Source organism: Acomys minous, assembly GCF_964271855.1.
Source record: "Acomys minous genome assembly, chromosome: 4".
Lineage (NCBI taxonomy): Eukaryota > Metazoa > Chordata > Mammalia > Rodentia > Muridae > Acomys > Acomys minous.
This window is the reverse complement of record NC_140486.1, coordinates 96089805-96113706: the sequence shown is the minus strand read 5'-3', so window position 1 is coordinate 96113706 and position 23902 is coordinate 96089805. Positions and strand designations below refer to the sequence as shown.

At 42.6% G+C, this 23902-nt stretch overlaps 1 protein-coding gene across 2 annotated transcripts; it reads left to right on the top strand.

The window, feature by feature from the left end:
* Window positions 1-8216: 8216 nt before the first annotated feature.
* LOC311596723 (uncharacterized protein) lies at window positions 8217-23517 on the top strand. Of its 2 annotated transcripts, XR_014778947.1 has the most exons (6): window positions 8217-8453; window positions 14888-15063; window positions 16212-16366; window positions 22391-22453; window positions 22870-22959; window positions 23172-23517. XR_014778947.1 is itself a non-coding variant. In XM_084780456.1 (5 exons), exons 1-4 carry the CDS (start codon window positions 8352-8354, stop codon window positions 22877-22879), a joined length of 330 nt encoding a protein of 109 aa, XP_084636582.1. In that variant the 5' UTR covers window positions 8217-8351; the 3' UTR covers window positions 22880-22959; window positions 23172-23517. The 2 variants fall into 2 exon arrangements, 1 of the variants encoding a protein (XP_084636582.1); XM_084780456.1 differs by lacking the exon at window positions 14888-15063.
* Window positions 23518-23902: the final 385 nt, after the last annotated feature.

Genomic DNA, 23902 nt, shown 5'->3' with positions numbered 1-23902 from the left:
ATTCATCATTGGCAAAAAACAAATATGCAAGGCAACGGCCAGTTTGGCTGGGATGGTTCCCATGATAGACAGGAGAGACACTACTCAATTCTACCCCTGAACACCCCTAAGTAACATTCACTACCCCATGGATACTTCTGTTCTTAGAGAAGCAGGGCAAGGTTGAACACAACAAGGAAGTTTGCAAGAAGTGTCCAGTCAGCAGCTGGACTACTGCTGAGTTGGCCTGGGGATGGGGATGCTGCCTTTTGTGATGGTGGAGGGAGCTGGGGCTCTAAGTAGAAGCTGGGGGCTCAGCCATGCTAAGCAAACACTGTGTTACTGAGCAATGATTCTAACCCCCAGGAAGCCCTGTTTTTAAATGGGTTATTTATATTTCAGAATTACTTAAGAATTGGTAATAAAGTCACCAACTCCTCTCCCTTACCTACCTCCTTTCGAAACTGGAGTAATGGGGGGCTGGGCAGGATGAGGTCTTACGCCCATCCATTGTGGTAGGGTAGCAGCAGACATGGGATGTCAAGAAGACTCATAAAATCAGGGTCATTCCAGATTTTCTTAGATCACCAAGCTAACCATTCTCCTGGATTTTTCACAAAGTGTGGAAGATGGTTGCAGGTTTGTGTTAAGTGTAGACTTGGGATTTTGTTCCACATTACATAGATTTCAAGACACATGGAGGCATCACTTGACATCTTGGATAATTAGAAGGAGGAGAAGGAATAATGTACAGATGGAATGCTGTTGAAGAGATGCCCTTTGGAGGTTACCAATCCAATGCTGGGACATTACCATAAGCAGAGCTATGGCTTCAAATTCTGGTGATGAGGAGACCAGTCTGAGAGAGGAAGCCCCAGCTGGATTCCCTGAGAAATAAGGAGAGGAGTATTTGGGGAAATGTTGTACAGAAAAATGGCAAGATTTGCATTGAAAGGAGAAATACCGGTGTCCTAAAACTTGTCTGGCCCAGAAAAAAGACACCTCAGTAATCGACCGAGCTTTGTTTGGTTATTCATGACGCTTCCTGGCCCTACTTACTTGTTGGGCAGATACAGTTTGTTTTTCTGAGTTTCACGTTCTTGAGACTCTTGCCATCCTGTTATAGGTTTTAAAAAGCTGACACACACAACACTCACCCACGCCGGGCATGGGTGCTGACTTGGCATTGCAGGGACAACCAGAGCCAAAGGAAGTATGCAGCGAAGGGCTTGTGTGCTGGAACCCTTGGTTCCCAGATGCTGGCACTGTTTGGGAAGTTTAGGGAACTTTTAGAAGGTAGAGCCTTCCTAGAGGAATTACAACATGGGCCTGGAGGTTTCACAAACTGGCTCTACTTTCTGTTCTCTCTTTAGTTCCTGCCTGGCAGGCTGGCCCCATGTCCTAACTGCCAAGCCTTACCTCCATCATAACTGTCTGGACCTTCTGGTAAAACCTAAGCTGCTTTTTACCAGGATGTTTATCAAAGCAACAGGAATGAAACTGATACTCTGGAGATCTTTGAAGATCATACCTGGTCCCTGGTCCCTTCCTCTTGCTCTACTTCCATTCTACCAAGAGGTCAAGAAAGCGCTCTGTTACATAGCTCTGCTACCCTGTCGTTCTTTCTAAGCACACGGGAGAATCAACCATAAAATGTCCCCTCTGAAACCAAGAGCAAGACACATTTTTTAAAATTCCCTTAACTTGTTTATGTCAGTTAAACTGACATACATAAAGGACGATTCCTCCCCCTTTCTTGTTACTCATCCCATACTGAGTGATTTTTAAACTCAAAGACTTTTCATCAGATTCTTACCTTCACTTACTCGGAGATACCCCCCTCCCCACCCCGAGCTCTTTTAACAAACTCTGGATGATATAAGGGTCCCTCTCAATATATACCTGAATATACCTGGAGAGATAAGCAGCAAGTCAGCCTGCAGTGCACCAGGCACCGTGCCTATCCTTGCACTTACTCCTTAACTGTCTCCTCTTTTCTTCCCCCTTATAATTGTCTTCTTGGGAGCATCACCTTCATCTTTATAATACAGTGAGAAACATCTTCCTCTCTCCCTTGTTAGCATTCAGCCTTAATCCATCACACACCTCTCTTGAATGGCCACTGTCAGTATTTCTCTGTCCACTGCGCGTTCTCTTCCCGCCTGCTGTGGATGTAGCTGCGGCCTCTGTTTTCTCTTGCACGTCTCTTGTCACTGGGCTGCTCGCCTCCTCTGCTTTTCTGGTGTAGCTGAAAACAGGACATGAGATGACTCAGTACAGGTCTGAGAGACTCAGGGAACACTTGTGGTCCTAAACCTACTGCAAGCGAGGAGGGAGATAGCTGCTGTTTACTGGGTTTTCTTCTCGTGCTTCGTTACTTAAGCAGAAATCAGTCCTGGGGCCCCGAGGCTACCCAACTTTGAGTTCACAAATATTGATGCATTCAAGACAGAGCTGAAAATGCTAAATCCAGAGTCACGTGGGCCACTGAATTTGTAGTTTAAAGCATTCTTTCAAAAAAAAAAAAGTGAGTCTGGAGACTCATTAAAATAGGCATTATGGGAAAAGCTGGTTCTTGTGCCTGGACATCCTTCCTTATCCTTATTTTACGGTTTAGTATAAATATTATTTTGAGTGACATTTTGGGCTGGGATGATGATTGGATGGGAACCATACTCCTCTCAGTATTTATGGCCCCTGGAGGTCTTAAGATGACCCTGCTTTGAGGACATAATCAGGTTGCCTTGGTAACTAATTTAGGAAGGGTCTCCTACTGTCATTAGTTGTGAGATGTTCCCAGTACTGTATTGGTCTCTAGTGTGGAACCCAGGCCACCCAGCTAGACTCCTCTCTCCTACAATTTCCTCGGTGGTTGATTTCTTACTGATGGCTTCAATATAAATAGACTGAAGCAAACACTTAAAACCTTAAAAGGACATGCTTGGGACCACTACTTACCTACTTACCACTACTTGTTTATTTGTGGGTTGCTTAGAAGCCCCCCCCAAATAAAACCAGAGCTTTTAACCCATTGTGTGTATGTGGCATATTGCTAAGAAGATTTGAGCTCCAGGTCACTGCAGTGCCCAACTTCACCTCTAGCACAACTGGAAAGCACGCGTTTTAAACTTTATTTAGACATGACCATTTCTATCTGGTAAACTTGCTGGGACAAAGATGGTCTGATCCAAGTGGATTCTCGGGACTTCACTACTAAAACTGAAGTTGTGATACACTGTAGCACCTAGTACCTTTCTGATGCCTGAGGAATGGGACTACCCTGTGGTTGAGCCTGTGATTTTCCACTTTGGCTTTTACTTTGGTCTGCTGATTTCTTTGACTCCACCCTTGACTGGAAGCAAGGCCTCAGGAGACTTGCCTATCTGGTTTATGCTAATGAGGCTGCCCAGTGCCAGCATGCCTGCCTCGGACTCGGACACTGCCCTCTCCAAGTCCTGCTGGGCAAACAGTCAAACCTTCTCCCCACTCAGTCCTCCGAGAGTGTGAAGAAAGACACCAGCCACCTTGGTCAATAGCATTAAAGACATCGTCACTCAGGGAAAAAGCTTGGCCAAAAATCCCATTTGGTTTATTTAAAAATTCCACTGTCTTATCGTTGTGCAAGGGTTGAAAACTGGCAGCCACACAGATGCCTTAGATGTTTTGGGTGTGTTAGTGGTTCAGGCTCAAAGTGTTCACAGTAAGTGTTAAGATCACCTAACACAATTTTAAAAATGTAAACCTTTATGCTCATTATGCATTGCATTTGACTACCTTGTTTCACACTCTGCTAGATTTGTAGAATGAAATAGAAAAATGAAATGCCGAAGCAGTCCCATCCTGAACTTTGCATAGATCACATATCAGGGATTACTTATGCAGGATTTTGCTTCTACAAGAAATAGAGGTTGGACTATAGTGTTTATAGTTATTGGCTAAACTATATTTTAGAACAAAGTGGGTACACAAGAAAGAGAGAAGTTAAAGGAGCCACCTGTGCCCCAAAATATCTCAATAGAATAATTTTTAAGGAGGTTAACGCTTTCTTCAGCCTTTAGTAAAAAGTGACTGCTGAGCTCAGCGGAACACTTCAGGTGCTCCGTATGTAAGTTAAGGGGATCATCATTGAGTTCCAAGATACTGCTCATTGTCTTGGCTGCTGTAATAGATACAGCTATCCACACAGGTGACAAAATAGATAGAAGTTAACATCAACTCACACTTGCTTGCATGCATGTGCAGACACTCGTATACACACACACACACACACACACACACACACACACACACACACACATATACACACATGCATACACACACAAGTAGTAAATGAACCAGAGATGTTTGAAATGTTAGTAAACTGTATCAAGGACTATCTAGTGATCATGATCTTAGGCTACTGTTTTTTCTAATATCATTGTTGGTGGAAATATATACATATATTTATATGATATATTATTTATAATATATATCAACGTACCTCCAGAAGTTAGTTTTATTCTGTAATTGCTGGCATTTAACTATTCACAGGAGCAATTGCAACTGATAGAGAAGCCTCTTTACTAACATCTATGTGTTCATAAGTCAATTTTTCCTTGGGTTCCCCAAATTGCTCTGGCTCCTCCAATACTACTGAGTAGGAGGGGAAGTGTGGCAGAGAGAGTACCAGAGTGAAAAAAAGTCAGTGGAATTAACCATTTGTAGTTAAGTTAGCAACTTTTTAAAAGTTAATTTATTCGTATTACATCTAAATTCTTATCTCATCCCTTGTTTCCTGCCGTTCCTCCCTCCCTCCCACTTTCACTCTATTCCCCTAAGGTAACAATTTTTATAAGCCTACTATCACATGTTCACATCATTAGCCCCATTTTCTTTATTAACCCAGGCTTAAGGAGGCAATAACTTTCCAGAGTTTGATCTAGAACTTGTCTCAGTAGAGAGAGCTAGCCTTCGGTTACTGGTGTCTGGGTTGGGCTGGCTATTGGGTGCTTGGAAACACATATGCTGTTTAGTTTCTTCCAGGATACCTTGACTTCTTTTCTTTTTTTATCTTGAGAGATTACTTCCTTATGTAGCCTGGCCTCAAAAATGTAATCCTCCAGTGTGAGACTCCCAGTGGCTGGGATTAGAAGCATATACTATCATGTCTAGTATTTTTTCTTTAAAATTGTTTAAATTTATTATAATTTATTTAGGTTATATCCTAAATATTATCCCCTTGCTAGTACCTTCCTGTTCCTACCCTTTCTCCCTCTTCTGCCCTATTTCCCTCCCCTAGACCTCTGACAGAAGGAGACCTCCTCCCTCCTCGTCATATGGCCACAGCCTATCAGGTCTCATCCTGATAGCCTGCTTCCCCTTCTTCTGTGTGCTGCTGGGCCTCCCCACCAAGGGGAGGTGATCAAATCAGGGCACCAGTGTTCATGTCAGAGGCATTCAGCATTTGTTGGTTTGTTTCTCAAGTTGTGAAAGTTAAAGACTGCAGTGAAAACAAAGTGATGTGAGTGGGTTGCCAAGGAGCCTTTTGCTTGCATTTAGACTTGGGATAAGGTGGACCATGAGCAAGATGATTTTCACACCCATAAGTGCTGGTGGACAGCCCTAGTTATGCGAGGAGTCCAGCCTCTTTCTGGGTCTAAAGGCTCAGGTAAGCAAAGGGCAAGACGGAGAAAGGCTTTCTTTTGGCCTCTGGATGAAGTCAGGACCTCAAATCTAGATTACAAATGACAACGTTAGTGCTAAGATCATGATCACTTCCTTTTTCTTTTCATCAGGTGGTTTAGAACCTCTGAGGCTGAGCAGCGTGTAAGGTGGGCCCTTAAACTCTGCACCATGAAACCTACATTCTGTCCAGACTCATTGCCTCAGCCGTGGTCTCCCTGCTCCCTGGCCATATGGGCACATACCAGTACATGGTGGATCATGCGCTTCCTTTACTGACTCTGAGCTGGCAGAGGTGGCTGCTACATTGTAGCAAGGAAAACTCCCTTGGTTAAGTACTGTACATTCTTCTTAGACTTTCTGAAGCAGCTGGGCTCAAGTCCAGAAGTCCTGGGGGAAATCACTTGGCCACTATGTCCTAGCTAGCTCTTCCAAACATGTGGCAGTCAAGGGGACTATTCCTTTTATGAGCTCAAGTCATCTTAGAGTGAAACCAGAGCAGGCTGTAATAGAGGAGGCTGTGGACATATCAAGTAAATCACCAGTGTGACAGCCTGGCTCTACTGTCCGGTGCCCTGTTAAGCCCTGGCTGCACCTCCAAGCTAGAGAAAAGAACAGGACATCCAAGTATGGGGGCATTCCTCAGGTGACAACAAAGCCCAGGACTCTCATGCCTTCTCCCCACCCCTGTCTCTAATCTGCTTGGTGTTTGGGGGTCATGACTGCCACCCTTTCCCTTGCTTGTTTGCTTGTTTTGGGAAAAGCATTTACAAATACAGCTGTAGCTTCCTTTTGACATGGAACTTTACTTTCTCAGGGGAAGGGGGAGGGGGCCAGCTTAAAGTTAGTGTTTGAATCTTACAACTAAGGAAAGGTTATTGACATAGCCTCAGTCAGCTGTGTGTGTGAAAGCAGATACCAAGGACTGGGTAAGATAAACCAAATCTGCCGTTACGAAATCTGGGCATCTGAGACTGAAAGACAGCATATGAGGAAACAAACCAGGCCTCTTTGTTGAGAGCGCTGACCCCCAGTATAAGGACCTCCCCTTCATACCCAAAGAACTCCCAAATGTGCTACCCCAAATACCACCCCACTGGTGGGGTTTGCGTCTCAGTATATGCATTTTAGGGACAGAGAATCAACACGCAGCCATAATAGACGGCCTCCATTATTACTAGTTAGTAGGAGAAGGGGCCCATGGATTACCCTCTTCTGGATAGATGGCCTTGTGGCATGGGAAATACTCTATTGGTCATTTCCTATAAAGACCCTGGCCTGATGCCCACTGAGGACAACTGCTCAGGTGCCCTTACTCTGGACCAGATCTTGGCTCTCTTTTGGGATGCTACAGTCATGATATCTGGGTGCTGTCTCTTGGCCTGGGAAAGACTCATTGTCCCCCATGCATGCACAGCTTTGTATCCCCAGGACAGAAAAGCCAGTGGGAGTTTACGGTGCAGTGGAAAGAACTGAGCCAGAGCTCAGGGGCATCTTCTTATAGTCTGGGCTATCACTATCTGAAGGGCTTCAGCAAGGCTCTACTGCCTCTCACTTTCCCACTTCTAAGTGACTAACATTCAGAACTGGCGCATCTCCTGTTCTCTTCTAGATAGTGCCCTGTAGAGATTAGGGGGCCTCTAGCTTATAAATTAAAAAAAAAGGGGGGGGGGCAAGACTTACTTGGGAGTTACCGTGTGGTAGGCACTTAGATAGGCACTTGACACCGTTGTCATAGTTAATCTGCAGGAGACATGTCATGTTGGGTTCATAGCTGTACTACTCGAGTCCCAGAAAAGTCAAAAACAAAAAACAAAAGCAAAAAAACCCATGTTATGTCATGGGGCTATTATGTCAGTGAAAACATTGCCTGTGGCAAGTTCTATTTGTGTTGGTTTAAGGACTGTGCTGGGCTGTGAACAGGGAGGGAACAAGTGCTTTCTACTTCTCTAGGGCCTTTTGTGTTTGCTGCTGGTTTGATTTTCAGGTTGTATATGACAATATGGCCATGGCAGCTCTAAGCCCTCATAGCACTTAAAAGTGATAGAACCTCGAGGAGGTTCCCCAGATGTAGAACTTTCAGTTTTAAAGCCAGGAAACTCCCAGGCAAACTGCTAAGTGGGTCCCCAGCACTGGCTCGGCTTCAAGTTCAGCAGGAAGTAGGATATTTCCTTGAATAACTCTTGCAAAATGTTCCGACTTGCTTAGAGTTGGCTGCCTTAAGGCTGGTCCTGAACTGGAACCAATCTCTGTGCCAAAGGGGATGCAGGTGTGAAGACTGGGTTAGGCTTAGCAATAGCTCTGCCTGGCCACATCCACAAGTGGTAGAAGAAAGAGCCAGCCCCCCAAAACCAGATACACATTGACAAAAACAAAAACAAAAACAGCTCAATAAACAAAATATGATCTGTGATCAGGAAGGGGAGGGAGCAATTGTGTGTGGCTGAATTAAGATGCCGCACTTGGCTGGAGAGTGGCAGAAGTGAGTTCCTGATCCTTGGATCCTTACTGGGAACACTGAGGAGGTGGCTAATTCCAAGAGAAGTTATGATGACTTGCCAGGTGGGGTCAAGAAAGAACACCCAGTGTGGTTAGAGAGCAGTCATTCTGACGCAAGAACTTTGGGGAGTTCTTGGCTCTGTGGCCTTCGAAAAGGGAACAGATCTGTTTCCTGGCTTCTCTTGCCTAGCAGGATTTATGGATGCTTGTGGATGGGGTGCATGTGGCATGTATCTGAATCTCTAAGTGAACTGACTACAGAACTGAGTGAGGGCAAGCCTTCAGCATCAGAGAAGCCCATGGGAGATACGAAGGTGAGTACCAAGCCCATTCCCCTATGAAAATAGGGCCTTTGTGCACAGAGAAGGGGCATTTATCTACAAGACCTCTCCTAAAGATTTAAGATGCTGGCTTGTGTGCAGTACCAGCTTGCAGAGTTCTGGCTGCTAATATTGCCTTTTATTAAACCTTCCAGAAACATTCTCTGGAAAGCTACTAGGCTAAAAGGAAAGATTATTTTTGGCTCTCATACTTCCTGTTTTAGGAGAAAATGATGTTCCAGAAAGATTTACCAAGACTGAGAAACTGCTCACTTAATGACATTGAAGACAGAAGAGAAATTTCACACTGAAAGTTTCATTCCAAGTGAGAGAAAAAAAGTGTGAAGATCATTGTGAGGGTGATGATAGAAACATGCTATAATCAGGAAAGAACTGTGCTTTATTTTTAAAGACCTACTGTTTAAGGTACTGTGTGCTGCAGAGGATCAGCTCCGAGTTTATCCTCCTGCATATGGGGGCATTTAGAAGTGTTACTCATAGGGCGTGACTCATCAACACATGCTTATCCTAAGACTTCCTTGAATTGAAACCCAGAATGAGGCTCTGCCGAAATTCACTGCTGTCTGCTGGTCTTCCTCTCCCTTCTCTGTTCTTCCTCTTATGTTGTCTTGTTTTCTTCTTGAATTAGCATCTTTGGTTTTTCCTTTTTGCAGTCTATACAGGTTTGGAGGAACTAGAGCCCAGGGTTCCCATGGGATCACAGCCTGGCCATTGTCAACATAGACAACCTCAGCATAAGCACCTTAATTGAGTTTTTAGTTTGTGATTGTGAAGCGGAGTGGGTTTCTGGTAAGGTGGGCAGAGGTAGGAGATAACATGGGGAGAAAAAGGCTGAAGAGAGAAGCAGAATATCCTGTTTATTTCCAAACTGTCCCTTTTAGGGTTAAAACAGAGGGGACTTCCTTAGTGTGTTGACTGGAGTCTTCTGATTTCTTGGAAAATGGACCAGTTTCAAAGTTAAGTTTAACCCTGCAACCTACTATAATGTGATCCCGTTCTGATCTGGTCGGCTGGAGCCTGTGAGGCTTTCCCATGCTCCAGCATCATTCAGAGTCACTGTGATGGCCCATAGATGGTCACATGACCAAGCCCAGGCTGATGGAAACCATTCTGAGGCGTCCACTCATCTGCTGGGGAAAAGTACTTGGGTTCTGCTGGTGATACACAACCCCTGGACTCTAAGCCATGGAAGCTGAGGGCCATCTCTACTTATATGTGTTAACACAGCAGGAATATAAAAGATGGTGTGTGGAGCTTACACTTTTCAGTGTTGTTGACATCAGGACTTGTCTGTGGCTGAAATGGGTTGATTTCTCATCATTATGAGCCAGTAACCCCACACCCCAGCCCCCCTTTAAAACCCCCTGCCAATAGGGTTTGGGTCACTTACAAAGGAAAATCTGAACTCAAACATAATGCCAGCATCCCTAACCATGCCACTTCTTTGGAGTTCAGTGGTCCAAAAGCTCAAGCCACTGGAATGTCGGTGAAAACGATGAGATGAGTGAGCGTAAGAAGACTTTGGCCAGCTGAAAGCAGTATTACATCAGATAAGCTAGAGACTCTGAGAGGGACTCAGAGCAGATCTCTGACAGATGCACTTTCACTTACAATAGTCACTCCCCCAAAAGACCTTTACATAAATGAAAGTTATTGTGTAAGTCAAGCGTGCACTTAGTGGACCTAAGTTATGAAACATCACACCTTGCTTAGCCTTGCTTTAAACATACACAGGGCATTACATTAGGCAAGCATTAGGAAAAATCATTAATCACAAAGAGATCATGTAATTCACTGAACACAGCACTGAAAAGGGGAACCAGGATGGTTTGGACAGTGACAGAAGACACAGATGGATGTTCAGTCAACAAAGAGCATGAGAATTAGAAGATATAACTATGTAGCACCCATTTTGAAAAAAAATATTTATTTATTTATTTGAGTGTTTTATTTACATATATAACAGAAGAAGACATCAAGTCCCATTATAGATGGTCATAAACCACCATGTGGTTTCTGGGAATTGAACTCAGGACCTCTAGAACAGTGCTCCTAACTGCTGAGCCATCTCTCCAGCCCCCTGGCACACATTGCTAACCTTAGGGAGACTGGATGCCTGTGAGCTGAGGCTTGTTGCTATGGCTTAGCATTGCTAGGGACTGTTGCATATTGCTAGCCCAAGACAGGGTCAGCGTTCCAGAGTATAGTTGCTACTGAATAAATATCACATTTGTTCCAGCACGAAGTAGAAAATGGTGTGTTAAACCATGGCGCATCAGGGTTAGTCTGTGTTTAGGATTATGTCTAAAATGAAAGTCAAGTTGCTGTCAGCAGTGATGCTCTTTGGGAATTACAGCAAACAAGGGGGAGATAAATTCAAGCAGGGAGGCCTCCTAGGGAAGGGAGAGCCAGGGAGATCAAATGATTCCAAAACCATAACAGTCTTATCATGTGAGGTTAGCAAGGGTTGGAGTCTCATGAGAGTTGTGAGACACCCTGAGTCACCAGGTTTCCCTATATGCCTTCCTACTTGTTTGTTATTAGGAAAGGCAGAGAAATGTAACTTTTCCCCCCTGCATTTTCTTTTTAAAATTTTTTTTTAAATAATTCATTCAGATTACATCCTGATTGGTATCCCCTCATTTGAATCTTCCTCCTCCCTCCCTCCCTCCCTCCCTCTTTCACCCTATTCTCCTCCCCTAGACCTGTGAAAGAAGGGGACTTTCTCCTCACCATATGATCACAGCCTATCAGGTCTCATCTTGATAGCCTGCTTCCCCTTCCCCTGAATGCTGTCAGGCCTCCCCACCAAGGAGAAGTGGCACCGGAGTTCATGTCCGAGGCAGTCCCTGTTCACCACACAACTGTGGAGAATGTGCTGTGCATTGGCTAGATCTGAATTGGGGGTCTAGGTTCTCGGCATGCATTGTCCTTGGCTGGTACAGCAGTTTGTGCAGGCACCCTTGAGTCCAGATCCATCAGCCTTGATGGTCTTCCTGTAGGGTTCCAGGACCCTCTGGGTCCTTCTATCTCCGTGGTATGGAAGTGTTGTGACATTTTATAAAAAGGTTTCCCATTTTAATTAGAATAATAGAAAAGATTGGCTTACAGAAAGGGTGGCTTTAAGTAACTGGAGGAGCTTGTGACCAAGACCAATTTCTCAAGGGTAATTTAGAAATATTGAGTTAAAAGTAATGATCTTTGAGCCCTTTCAGCCTTATCACTAAGAGAGGGCCCTTATGTTTCTCAGCTTTCTCCTGGTCCAGCGTAGCTACAAGTCAGTTTTGCTATTGGCAATAAAGGACAGGGGGGTGTTCTCTGGGGTCTCTTTTAATGAGAAGAACCAGCAATTGCATGATTGGTTTGGGTAGTTCCTTGTTTCCTTAAATGATGGTTTTGTTTTAAGTCATGCTCCATGCAATGACTCTTCACACAGGCTTAACTTCTTGGGATGCATGTGACACTATAGCATTGTTTTAGGAGTTACTTCCCCTGAAGATAAGGAGTTATCATTCCAGGAACCTTGTGGTACCCTGCATGGTGGCCAAGAGAACCACCTAACATATTTTTGGCCCCCCTTCCACTGTTTAGGGGGTTTCCTGGGAAATTGAATTCTAGTTGGGGACCACTCTTGCTGTCAGGAGTGACCGAGAAGTTGACAATCCTGCCGGCAGTTTGGGGTTGGGGGTTCCTCACGTCTCAAATCTGCAGTCCCACACTTACTGTCAGTCTCCTTGGGTATAGCCACGCTAGTTATCTGAAATAGTGTCCCACTGCGGTTTTGATTTTGGCTTCTTTGCTGTCTAGTGCTGTCCAGTATGTTGTCATGTGCTTTCACTGGCCACTTGTTTACCTTACTTGGAGAAAACTTCAGTCAGGCCATCGCCGGGTTTTAAGTGGGTTGTTCGTCATTTCATTCTTGAGTATTAGTTCTTCAAGTCCTCTTGATACAAAGCTCTTGTCAGATACATGGTCTGTAAATAGTACTTTAGCTTGTCTTTTTTTTATTAATATGATATTTTGGACTAATACTTGAGATTGTCATACATGCTAACAAGGTATGATGGATCATATTCACACCCATTCCTCTCAAAGCTATCCCAACCCTCTCACATCTTCCTGTCCTCTTTTCTTCCCATTTAATAACTCACTGAGTCCAACTAGTGTTGCCCATATATGCATATATGAGTGTGGCACCATTCTCTTTAAAGACAATGGACTATCCGTCCTCTAACAGCAATCACCTGTTAGCTCCCCAGCTAGGGGTGGGGCTCATAGTCCCCTCCACACACATCCTGAAGCTTGTCTCTTAGATTTTTCTTGGTAGTATTGTTTGAAACTCTTTATGACTATTATAGCCTCAAAGCTCTCAAAACTCCATCCACCTACCATCTACCCACTCATCCATCCATCCATCCATCCATCCATCCATCCATTGTTCTCCATTTGCTTAACACCAATTATCTTTCTTTTCCTCTCATCCAAGAATGAAGTATTGCATTACAAAGAAACAGAGGTTTTTAAAAATTTTTTGAGGGGTCTTCAGGAACAAAGACCAGGGATGCTTTCATCAGGCTTCTTTCCTATAGCACCATACATTGTGAGCCCACCTGGAGAAAACGGTGGCCTCCAATAACCTGTAGACATAACTTACATTTATGACTCTCTTTGGAGTAATTTCTTAGCTAGTGAACAAGAAAATACGGTGTGAAGCAAACAAGAAAAAAAATCCCTAAATGAAGATACTGTGTATTAGTGACAGTTCTCTATAGGAACAGATCTGACAGAAAAAAAAATATATATGTATGTATCCCTTTAGGTTTTACAGCTGTGAGAGACATACCACAACAATAGCAACTATTATAAAGAATAAATTTTAATTGGTGCTGGCTTATAATTTAATAGGTTTAGTCCATTATCATCATGGTGGGAAACATGGAGGCATGCAAGCAGACACAGTGTTGGAGAAGGAGCTGAGAATTCTACATCTCGATCCATGGGTAGCAAAAGGAGACGTTGTGCCACACTGCATGTAGATTGAGTGTAGGAGACTTCAAAGCCAGTCTACAGTGACATGCTTCCTTCAACAAGGCCACACATGCTAATCGTACCACTCTCCATGGGCCACATGTTCAAACACATGAGTCTATGGGGGCCATACCTATTCAGACCACAGCATGGGGTTTGCTAGATTGACTTACAGGGTGCAGCCTCGGTAGTCCAACAATAGCTGTATCTCACTGGAAAGGCTGGGAATCTGTGAGTTGTTCAGTCCCATAATCTGGAAGCAGAGGCCTGTAAGATTCCTAGATTGCTGCTGGCCTTCAGTCTATGTTAGAATCCTGAAGAAGTTGGTTAAAATAACAATGAAGAAATGGCGTCAGTGACAAGATGAATGAATTTTCCAGCGTGAGTGAGGGCAAGGAAGCAAAAAGCAAGTTACTCTTCCATGCTCCTGTATCTGGGCTGCCAGCAGAAGATGCCACATACATTGGAGGTGAGTCTTACTGCTTCAAATAATCTGTACCAGAGAATCCCTTTCAGTCATTCCCAGATGCAGTCTAGTTGACAACCAGTGTTAGCCATCACACCTAGGAAGGAATGAGTAGGTTTTTCTCCTCGTAGGTAACCGACTCAGATGAGATCTTACCAGGGGAGATGTGGGGTTGTTCCTGAAAATTCCTTGCAATAAACAAACAAACAATAAATATATCTTTAGAAGACATGTCAAGAGAACTGTTTTTTTTTTGACAAAGATACTGACTTCAACGTTGTCTACATTTCAAAGTCAAGTTGCTATAGTATATTTATAGCAAACTCCCCAAACATTTATATTTTATAATTTGTAACAAATTCCTCAAAACATGCTATATTTGATTTCTATTCATAACATAGTTACATGTTAAACAATGTTAAACATGTTAAAACAATAATAAAAATAAAAAGGGCCAGTGTGATGGTCCCGAGGGTGAAGACACTGCCCTCCATGCGTAAGAACCCGATTTCGATGTGCAGAACCCACATGGTATAAGAGGCTCTTTAAAGTTGTTCTTGACCTCCACAAGCACACTGACCCAATATGCCCATTTCCTTTGGAAAATATAGACAGTTGTGAATAGCCTATGTACTAGTCAAGAGTCTCTAGTGTAACAGAACTTAGAGAGTACACCTCTTTCTCTCTCTCTCTCTCTCTCTCTCTCTCTCTCTCTCTCTCTTTCTCTCTCTCTCTCTCTCCCCCCTCTCTCTCTCCCTTCTCCCTCTCCCTCTCCCATCCCCTCTCTCTCTATACATACATACATACATGCACATACACATACATACATATATACATATACATACACACATACACACACACATATATATGTATATATATATATATATATATATATATTCATTTATTTTTATAGGCTGCAGTCCAGCTATCCCAACAATAATGGCTGTCTGTGAATGAGAAGTCCAAGAATCCAGTAGTTGCTTAGTCCTTGATACTGTATGTCTCAGCTGGTCTTCCATATAAGCTGGAATCCTGAAGGAATCGCCTCTAATGCCAGAAAAAGAATGGACTTGCTAGCAAGGAGAGCAAGTAGGCAAAAACCAAAGCCTTCCTTCTTCCATGTCCTTACATAGCCTTCCAGCAGAAGGCATGGCTCAGTTTAAAGGTGTGCCTTCCTCCCTCAGGATCCACATTAAAGGCATGTGTGTCTTCTTATCTCAAAGGCCTGGACTTGAAGTGGATCTCCCTACTTCAAATTAAGCAATTTTTTCCCCACATGGTGGGCGCATGCCTGTAATCTCAGCACTCTGGAGTGGATCTCTGTGAGTTGGAGGCCAGCCTGGTCTACAAAGTGAGTCCAGGACAGTCAAGGCTACACAGCGAAACCCTGAAAAACAAAAGCAAGCAAACAAACAAATTCCTCACAGGTGTGCTCTCCATTTATTTTTAAGCTATTTCCAGATTTAGTCAAGTTGACAACCAAGAATAGCCATCACATAGAATTTACACTGAGCTATATGCTTCCTGATGGCTTCTTGTCTCTGTAGCAATTATGCGAAAGACACAATTTAAGTGAGAAGGGTTTATTTGGGCTCCTGCTTTCAGGAGACGTATCCATCACGGCAGGGTAGGCATGGCAACTGGTGTGGCAACTGCAGACACATGCAGATCAGAGTATTTCATGGGTAACAGATGTAGGGGTAAGTTAGACTACAGAAAAGATTGGTTGAAGCAGTCATGGGAGCATTAGGAATTTTGGCCTGGCTTCTCCTAATTGGTTGTTGCTATGTGCCAGATCACCTGCTGGTCAGCTTGACCAGCAGAGAGTATATTTGGACTTTCCCAAGGTGAGCTGATTGTGTTGCTAGGGAATATTTTTTTCTGCTTAGACTAGTTTGTGGTTCTTCTGGAATCTGGGTTCAGCCTTAGGCTAGGGTTAACACAAAAAGGAATTTCTTTTTTTCAAAATGGAGTTTGTCTGATCTTTACACTTTCAGCTGGTAAGTGTGGAGGAACTGGGTGTTTTCTCACAAGGAGTCTGTGCTCAATTAGCCATACCTTTTCTTAGGCCTCTAACCCATGCTCCCAATTAGAGCCGCCCCCAGTATCTCTTTGGGTCTCGGATATAGTGACGTGTATTTTTGTAATGTTTTCCAATGGGCATCAAGCCTGTTCTGTGCCTAGCTTAGAATAATGATCAATTAATGTCCAGATGCATATTTATTCATTTTTCTTAGATGCAGAAGGTCAAGCCTGAGAGCACAGCTGGACTGACGGCTCACGGAGGACCGTTTATCCAACATTCTTCATGGGTCCAGCATCTGTATACCATGCAAGCACGCTTACAAACGCGTTGCCCCTTGGGATGTGGGTGTGGCATGGAAGATATCAGGTATATGGAATGCTTGGGAATGCCAGATTCTGAGTCACAGGAGCCTCATCTTACCCGGCACTCCATGGGTGGCCAGTGGAGACACATGCAGATCAGAGGTCTGGCTCTAGCCCATGGCTCCCTGTGCAATCTTTCTGCAACATCTGCTTTATGGAAAGAAACAGATCAAATGGCCTGAGATACGAGTCAGACGGGAAAGTATGAAGCCACTAAAGCCACAGGCTTAAGTTCATTCCCCCCAAAAAGGCCCAGAGTGGACTGGTAGCTTTTTTTCTTTCTTTCTTTCTTTTTTTTTTAGGAATGCGTGGCATGGATTGTAATCTCCTTCAGAGTCAAGATGGAGTATGTAACTTGAAGGAAGGGCGGTCTGCAGAACTGGCAGAGAGATTGAGGGACTTTGGCTCCTGTATTTTATGATTCATGATCTGTCTTCAGCTCCAGCTGATCCTCTCTGAATTGAGCTTTTCCCTCACACTCTGAGACCCACAGACACAGCACGTTGTAAAGTTGAGCTTAAGGGACACGGTAGTGCACTGTTCTTGGACATCTACCGGCTGCAAGGCATTGTGTGAAGCTCTGTGGGGATTCCAGGCTGCTCTGTCTGTGAGAGCATCTTTCCCAGCTCCCGAAGCCTTGCTGAGGCACTCACAGTGTTAGTGAGGCATGTGTGGAGGGAAGCCTAGTGTGCCAAGTTGGGTACACTGAGTACCTGGTGATTTGGTTAAATACTGAAGTGGGGTTACTTTGAAGGTATCTTATAGATGTGGACAAAAGTCTATAATCAATGATTTTAAATAAATGAAATTATCCTTAATAAAGGACTGGTATAACTACATGCAAGTCTTAAGGAGGGATCTTGAAGTTTCCTATATAGGAAGAATTTTACTTCAGAACTATTTCTATTGGCTATGGTTATGGCTTTCAAATTTTCTGGCCTACCTCAAAACAACTACTTAGGTCAATTCTTAAAAAGAGTTTTTGTTTCTGTCTTCTTCTTTCCTCCTTTTCCCCCTCTGTTCTTTCCTTTCTCCATTCTTTCCACCACCATCCCTTCATCTCTATCATCTGCACCTCTCTTGTTTGGTTCTTTTGTTCTACAGCAGTGGTTCTAAACCTTCCTAATGCTGAGACACTTTAATATAGCTCCTCATGCTGGGGTGACCCCCAACCATGAAATTATTTTAGTTTCTACTTCCTAACCGTAATTCATTATTGTTATGAAATGTAACGTAAATATCTGATATACAGAATATCTGATATGTTATCCCCAAATGGGCTGCAAACCACAGGTTTAGAACCACTGATCTGGAGACCAGACTGCTGCACTAAATAATAATTCATAAGAGGCTGAAGGATGTCTTCTTGGGAGCAGAAGACATCTATTTTGTTCACTTGTGTATCTCAGTAATTAAACCAAGCCTGGAATGTCCTTGACAGTGAATACGCTCTTCCTGCATGGATGGATAGGTGGCTGGCTGGCTGAGTGAATGGAGGAAGAAAATATGAGGATGGCAGGTCTAAAGAACTCTACTGGTTCCCAGACAAGCATATAAGTCTTAAAGTCAGTTTTCAAGTTTTAATTTGATTTTTCTCTCCCTTGAAAATCTCAGACAAAAGCAGATATGTCACATCCCAGAAATCAGTGTAGAAATGGAGGTAGGGAGGAGGTAGTGCACCTGGGCTGGGGCTATGAGACTTTAAGGAATAGCCTGTTATAAGTCATTACAGAACATTTTTTTTCTCCTGAAAATGAATCCTCTTTCTTTTCTTTTTTTGAGCATAAAACCAGTTGTACATGATGCCTTGTGTTCCCATAGCCATCCTTTATCTGCTAGGGATAAGGTGGCCTGGAGGAAGTACAGAAAACTAGAGTAGAAGTCATGGTGGTCTACACATGGAGCCCCTTAATTTTAATCTCTCCCCCCCACCCATGTGATTAAAAGTTTACTTTATTCTTTATTTTTTATTTTAGCTTATGTGTGTGCATGTTTTGCTGGCATGTATTATGTATAACATGTGTGTGCCCCCGTGTGATCGTAAGAGGAGGGTCTTCGGAATTAGAGATGGTTGTGAGCCGCCATGTGGATGATAGGGACTGAAATCAGGTCCTCTGCGTGAGCAGTGATTGCTCTTAACCACTGAGCCATTTCTCTGGTGCATTGAGGCATGGTTTTTGTTATCCAAGCAAAGAGTTTCTCAATTCATCAAGTGAATAGAATATTGTCCTGGAAGAATTGTGGCGAGCAGTAGCTAAGGGTAAAAGCATGATTTTTTTTTTCATCAGTTGTAAACTGCCTCCAACAATAGTTTAGTTATTGGTATATGTTAGATTGGGCAACTTGCCTTGGGGAACCTGAACCATTAATAATGGGCTGCGTGTTCTCCTGTCCTTTGAGCAGAGGACGATTTTCTCTATATTGTACTGGATGGCAGTTGAGTCTTCCCCTTGTTCAGGTGTGTGTCACCACTGTGGGCTGCCTGACTGTGGAAGATATTATCACTGCTGTCCTGGATGGCAGCTGAGCCTTCTCAGTGCTCAGGGGCACATCAACAGTGCTGTCTTGCAACACTGTCTAGTATAAAAGCACCCCCGATGAGATAATCCAGAGTAAGAGCATAGGTAGCGCCACACTTATGGGATATTCAGAAATGCAAGGCCTAGGGATGAGCTTGGAGAGCTTGCAGGTGGCCTCAGTGGCTTTAAAGCATGGTGATGTGGGTGGCTGGGTAACCGAGTGGTGTGGATAGAGAGTGGTATTTGGTGAGTTACTTTGTGACGAGAGGGTTCAGACTTTATAAACTGTTTAGACTATTTGTCACATATGAAAAGGATGTGCTGAGTCTTTCTGTCAGGCAATGATGAGTTCCACGGAGCCGCTTAGAGATAATACATTCTTTTTCATTAAGCATAACACGAGCCCCTAACATTTATTACGCGTGCACTGCATGTTGGTGACACATGAAGTTTGCTTAGATTATTTTCCATCAGTGTGACATTCTGAGGTAGTTGTCGTCATCTCTCCAAAATAGATAAGGAAAATGAATCACCAAGGGAGTGAGCTTAGGATATTAACTTCAGAATGTCACACAGTCACTCAAGAGCAGAGAATTTAGAGTCTTCTTGGAAAATTCCAGCATATTGCACAGTCAGCTTGTCAGGGTCCAAATGAGGCTGGACCTACTAGCTAAACTAGAACATTCTTCCAATTCTCCATCTTAAGAATAATGTTATAGAGAGTTTTGGATGACTGTTTAGGCTGCAAACTGTCTCTGTCATCTTCTCATTTGTGAATCTGCTGATCTGCACTCCCCATATACTCAGATAATCAACTTTATTCTGTCTCAAGTCTCTGATGGGGTTGAAGACCAGATAGTTTAGTTTTATAATTAAGCTTAGTTGTTTAGGGATTAAGATGTTTTTAGGTCTAGATAGAGGTTTTAAGTTGATAATGATGAGATATGATAGATAATGATTTACATTCAGAATTTTAGATGCCCCAACATGGGAAAGATGTTTTCTTCAAGACTGTCAAATACAAATAGCCAAAACACTAAAAATGTAGCATTTATATAATTCCTGATTGTGTCATGGTTCTTCTTGCTATAGGTAGTTTATTGTCTATATGTGTAATAATATGAATGTATATGTAAAAAAAATGTTTAATTAAAGAAAATATTATTGCTTGATAATGAAGAGAAACAGCCATAATTAGAGAGTAACATAGAGAAACAAGACTCAGTGCGATGGTTCTCTGTGGTTAATACTTATTATACTGAAGACTGAAAAGGAAGAAGCAAGCAATGATGGCATGATTTCCATTTACGTTCATCTTAATAACTAACTGCAATACCTTAGTTTGCTTAGGCTATGTGATGGTTAAGCTTGCTTGTTAACTTGATTTCACTTGGAATCAGCTAAGACATACAACTCTGGGAAGGTCTTTGAGAGCATTCTCCTACCAGACTGGGCAATAATTTTTAGCAGCATTGGCCTACGTACAAAGAGGGCCAAGGGACAAACAGTGTTCCTGTTGTCCTCTAGCTTCCTTGCTGGTGAGTGCATCTACTCTGTGGTTGCTGCCACCGCCACCATCTTTTGCTTACAGGGGAATCTAGCTTATTCACTCTTCCAACAGGGACTGGACATTAGCATCCCTCCAAGAATCCTCCAGGCTATGGGCACTGGATTGGAACTACTGAACTTTTTGGATCAAGCAGCTACCATGTTCTCATCCTCTTCAGCAAGTAGTCAGTCATTGTTAGACTATCCAGATCATAGTATGTAAGACAATCTATTAATGTCTCTGTCTCTGTCTCTGTCTCTCTCTCACATACAAATACCCATGGTACTAGCAACCTGCTTCTTTTTTATAATATTTTTAAATTTTTACATATACATCTATATTATTACGCATATGTAAACTACATAGAGCAAGAAGAGCCATGACACAATCAGGAATTATATTAATGTTACATTCATAGTGTTTTGGCTTTTTGGATTTGGCAACCTTAAAGAAAACATTTTCCTGTCTTAATGAGTTTAAAATTCTGGATGTAAAAAAAAAAATGAAATAAAATTCTGAATGTAAATCAGTATCTATCATATTTTATCTCTATCAACTTAAAAAAATCTATCTAGACCTAAAAACATTTAAACCCTAAAGAACTAAGCTTAATTGTGAAACTAAACTATTGGGTCTTCAACCCCATCAGAGACTTGAGAAGGAATAAAATTAAAAGTAAACAGGAAGTACATATTAGCAGCTTCCAAATTGAGAAAATGACAGAGACAGTTTCCTGCTTGAACAGTCACCCAAAACTCTCTATAATGTTGAAGCATCATCTTCAGCCTTCTGGCCCAATATATCTGACATACATATTTGTGATGCAGGAACTATTGAGGACTTGCTTACCCTGTCTTGGCAGAATTTGGCTGTCAACTCGACCTGCATCCAAGCTTGCCCATTTTAAGGCAGTATTCTGTCAGTGGTTGAAATGGGAACACTGTGCTCACAAGCTTATTTTTAATTCATTGGTATAGAAATTTGTATATTTATACAAAATAAATTTAATTTTGATACATTGATATAGAGTTCAAAGTTAAGATTATTCTTTACAGACATTATATATATTTCTATTCTAATATGAGATATTGTACCCATACCACTCAAGCAGAATATAAGGTTTACCTGCAATACTTTGAGAGTGATATTTCAGGCTGTTTAGGATAAAAAAAGTTAGACAAGTTAATTGCCAATTGATCAAATCATGGTCATATCAATTACTAGTCATTTATATCACAAGACTATACATCCTAGGTATAACAGATACATATGATTCTATAGACAGATAAGGTAAAATAGTTAGATAAGGTCTTCAAAAATCTCGGAGTCCTACAGAATACGGCATTTAAAGATGTTTTTATTGTTTTAAGGCTTCTTTGACAATAAGGCAGGTTAACTCCTGGCAACACCCAGCCTACCTCAAAGAAGATGATGTGCATCACATAACCTCCTTATGGAGATGGCAGCCTGTTTCTTATGTGGCCCCCTCTCTGTTTCAGATGACCATCCTCTTTTTCTTCACATGGTGTTGCTGATGTCTCTCCCTCTTCTTAGAAGACCCCAAGTCTTATCAGACCTTTGTGGATTCATTTAACCTTTGTTATCTCTTCTTTGCCCCACCTCTTAATTCAGCCAGTGTGGCTTTAGGGCTTAAACCTCTGATATAGTTATATGATAAGATGATTCAGCCTATAATGGGTTTTCAGATAAGAAAAGTAAGCATGAGAATAGTTAGTAGCACCTACCTCAAGGGATTAAAGATTAAAATCACAGTTACTCCATAAATATGACTTCCGTTTCTCATACCCTGGTAAATTAGTTTGTAGCCCACTGAGGGGAGAGAGGAACACAGGTTAAGGAATAGACTGGTAGGATATGAATGTTTTGTTTTACTATATAACAATTTACTACAAACTTAATATCTTAAAGTAACACTTGTTCATTACCCATGTTTTCACAGAGTAAGAGTCCAGGCGCTGCTTCAAAAGAGCTTTCTGCCTGGGACCTCACAGGCTGAAATCAGGTTGGCTACTGTGCTGCGTTCCTTTCTGGAGCGTGTGTCCTCTGAGCTCTGGGGAGTGGAGGCAGGACTCGGCTCTCTGTAGTTACAGCACTGAAGGTCTCATATGGTGGTTAGGAGTGTCCTCAGCCCCTAGAGGTTACTCACATGCCTTGCCACCTTTCTGTCTCACAAGTTTTCACACACCATGTGGCCCCCTCTTTCCGTGTGAAAAAGGTTCTCGAAGTATAATGGGATCATAGAGTGATGCCCCACCAACTTTGCTGTGTTTTATTGCTAGAAGAGACTCATAAAATGAAGGGTGGGGGGGACGGGAAGTTATACAAGGATGTACCTCTCTTGGGGCTACTACAGTGAAAATAAAAGATGGTATATGTAGCAATTACCCTTTGGTTTTTTATGCCTTCTCTGTTATGCAGTGGTAGATGAATCCCACAGAAGGACCAGCACCCAAAGGATAGAGGCGAAGAAGTCGTTGTTGGCTTTCCAGATGAGATGAAATGCCTAAGGTGCTGCCATATTCAGGGGGAGGAGGTCCCCCACAGCCACAGTCATAGGGAAGGGGGATTGGGGTGAAAGTGGGAGGGAGGGAGGAATGGGAGGATGCATGGGATGGGATAGAAAATGAGATGTAATAGGAATTATTTTTAATTTTCAATAAAAATGTGTAAAAAAAATAAAAATAAAAATAAAAATAAATAAAAAAAAAGAAATGCCTAAGGTGCTGCAAACAAGAAAGATAGCCATTGAATTCTGATAAACAGCGTAAAGAGAAGACTTTAGATTTTCAGAGAGTATAAAACTCAGTTAAAGCAAAGTCACTGGCACTTCTTTGAAGACACAAACAGGGCTGTGCTCGAAATCAAAAGGACATTGTTGTCTTCATGCTTCTGACCTGAATCACAGTGGATCATGTGGCTCAAGTGTTTGTTAGAGGCAGTGACATTTGATGCATATGTACTCTTTGGATACTTGTCATTCTGTGTCCAAGAGCTCTGCAAGTCAAGAACACTAGACTTCTCCATACGCAAACCACTCAGGGAGTTATCCCTGAACTTCTTGGAAAGCCGACCACTTAGGAAGACGGAGGGACATTCATGCATTTCAGGAAATGATTCCTGAGCTTTCACTGTGGGAGAAAGGATCAGGTTGCCATGGTAGCACAGAGACCTGAACCTGGAAGTTGGCCTTCTGGCTGTGTTCCTATCTCCTCATTGATACAGTTCTTCACTGTTCCTCACTTTTTCCATTCCACAGCCTCAGTCCTTTTTTGAGGCTCAACCACACACATTCCACAGTATGCAACCTCTCTAAATCCTTCCAGTAAATTTCATGCAGAGATCTCTTCAATATTTATTAAAGTTTGTCTCTGTTATATGCATGCAGAGGCAATCTCAGTAAGACAGTTGTTGGCCTCTAAAGTGAAATGTACTGAAGGCTTCCTGATTGTTA

What these genes read in the sequence shown, in the direction of transcription:
- LOC311596723 (XM_084780456.1), top strand. Translation starts at nt 8,352, where the DNA reads ATGGGGTGCATGTGGCATGTATCTGAATCTCTAAGTGAACTGACTACA. An exon ending in AGCCCATGGGAGATACGAAG is followed by an intron (nt 8,454 to 16,211) that starts GTGAGTACCAAG and finishes CATTTTTCTTAG; the next exon opens with ATGCAGAAGGTCAAGCCTGA. An exon ending in TGTGGCATGGAAGATATCAG is followed by an intron (nt 16,367 to 22,390) that starts GTATATGGAATG and finishes ATGTTTTCACAG; the next exon opens with AGTAAGAGTCCAGGCGCTGC.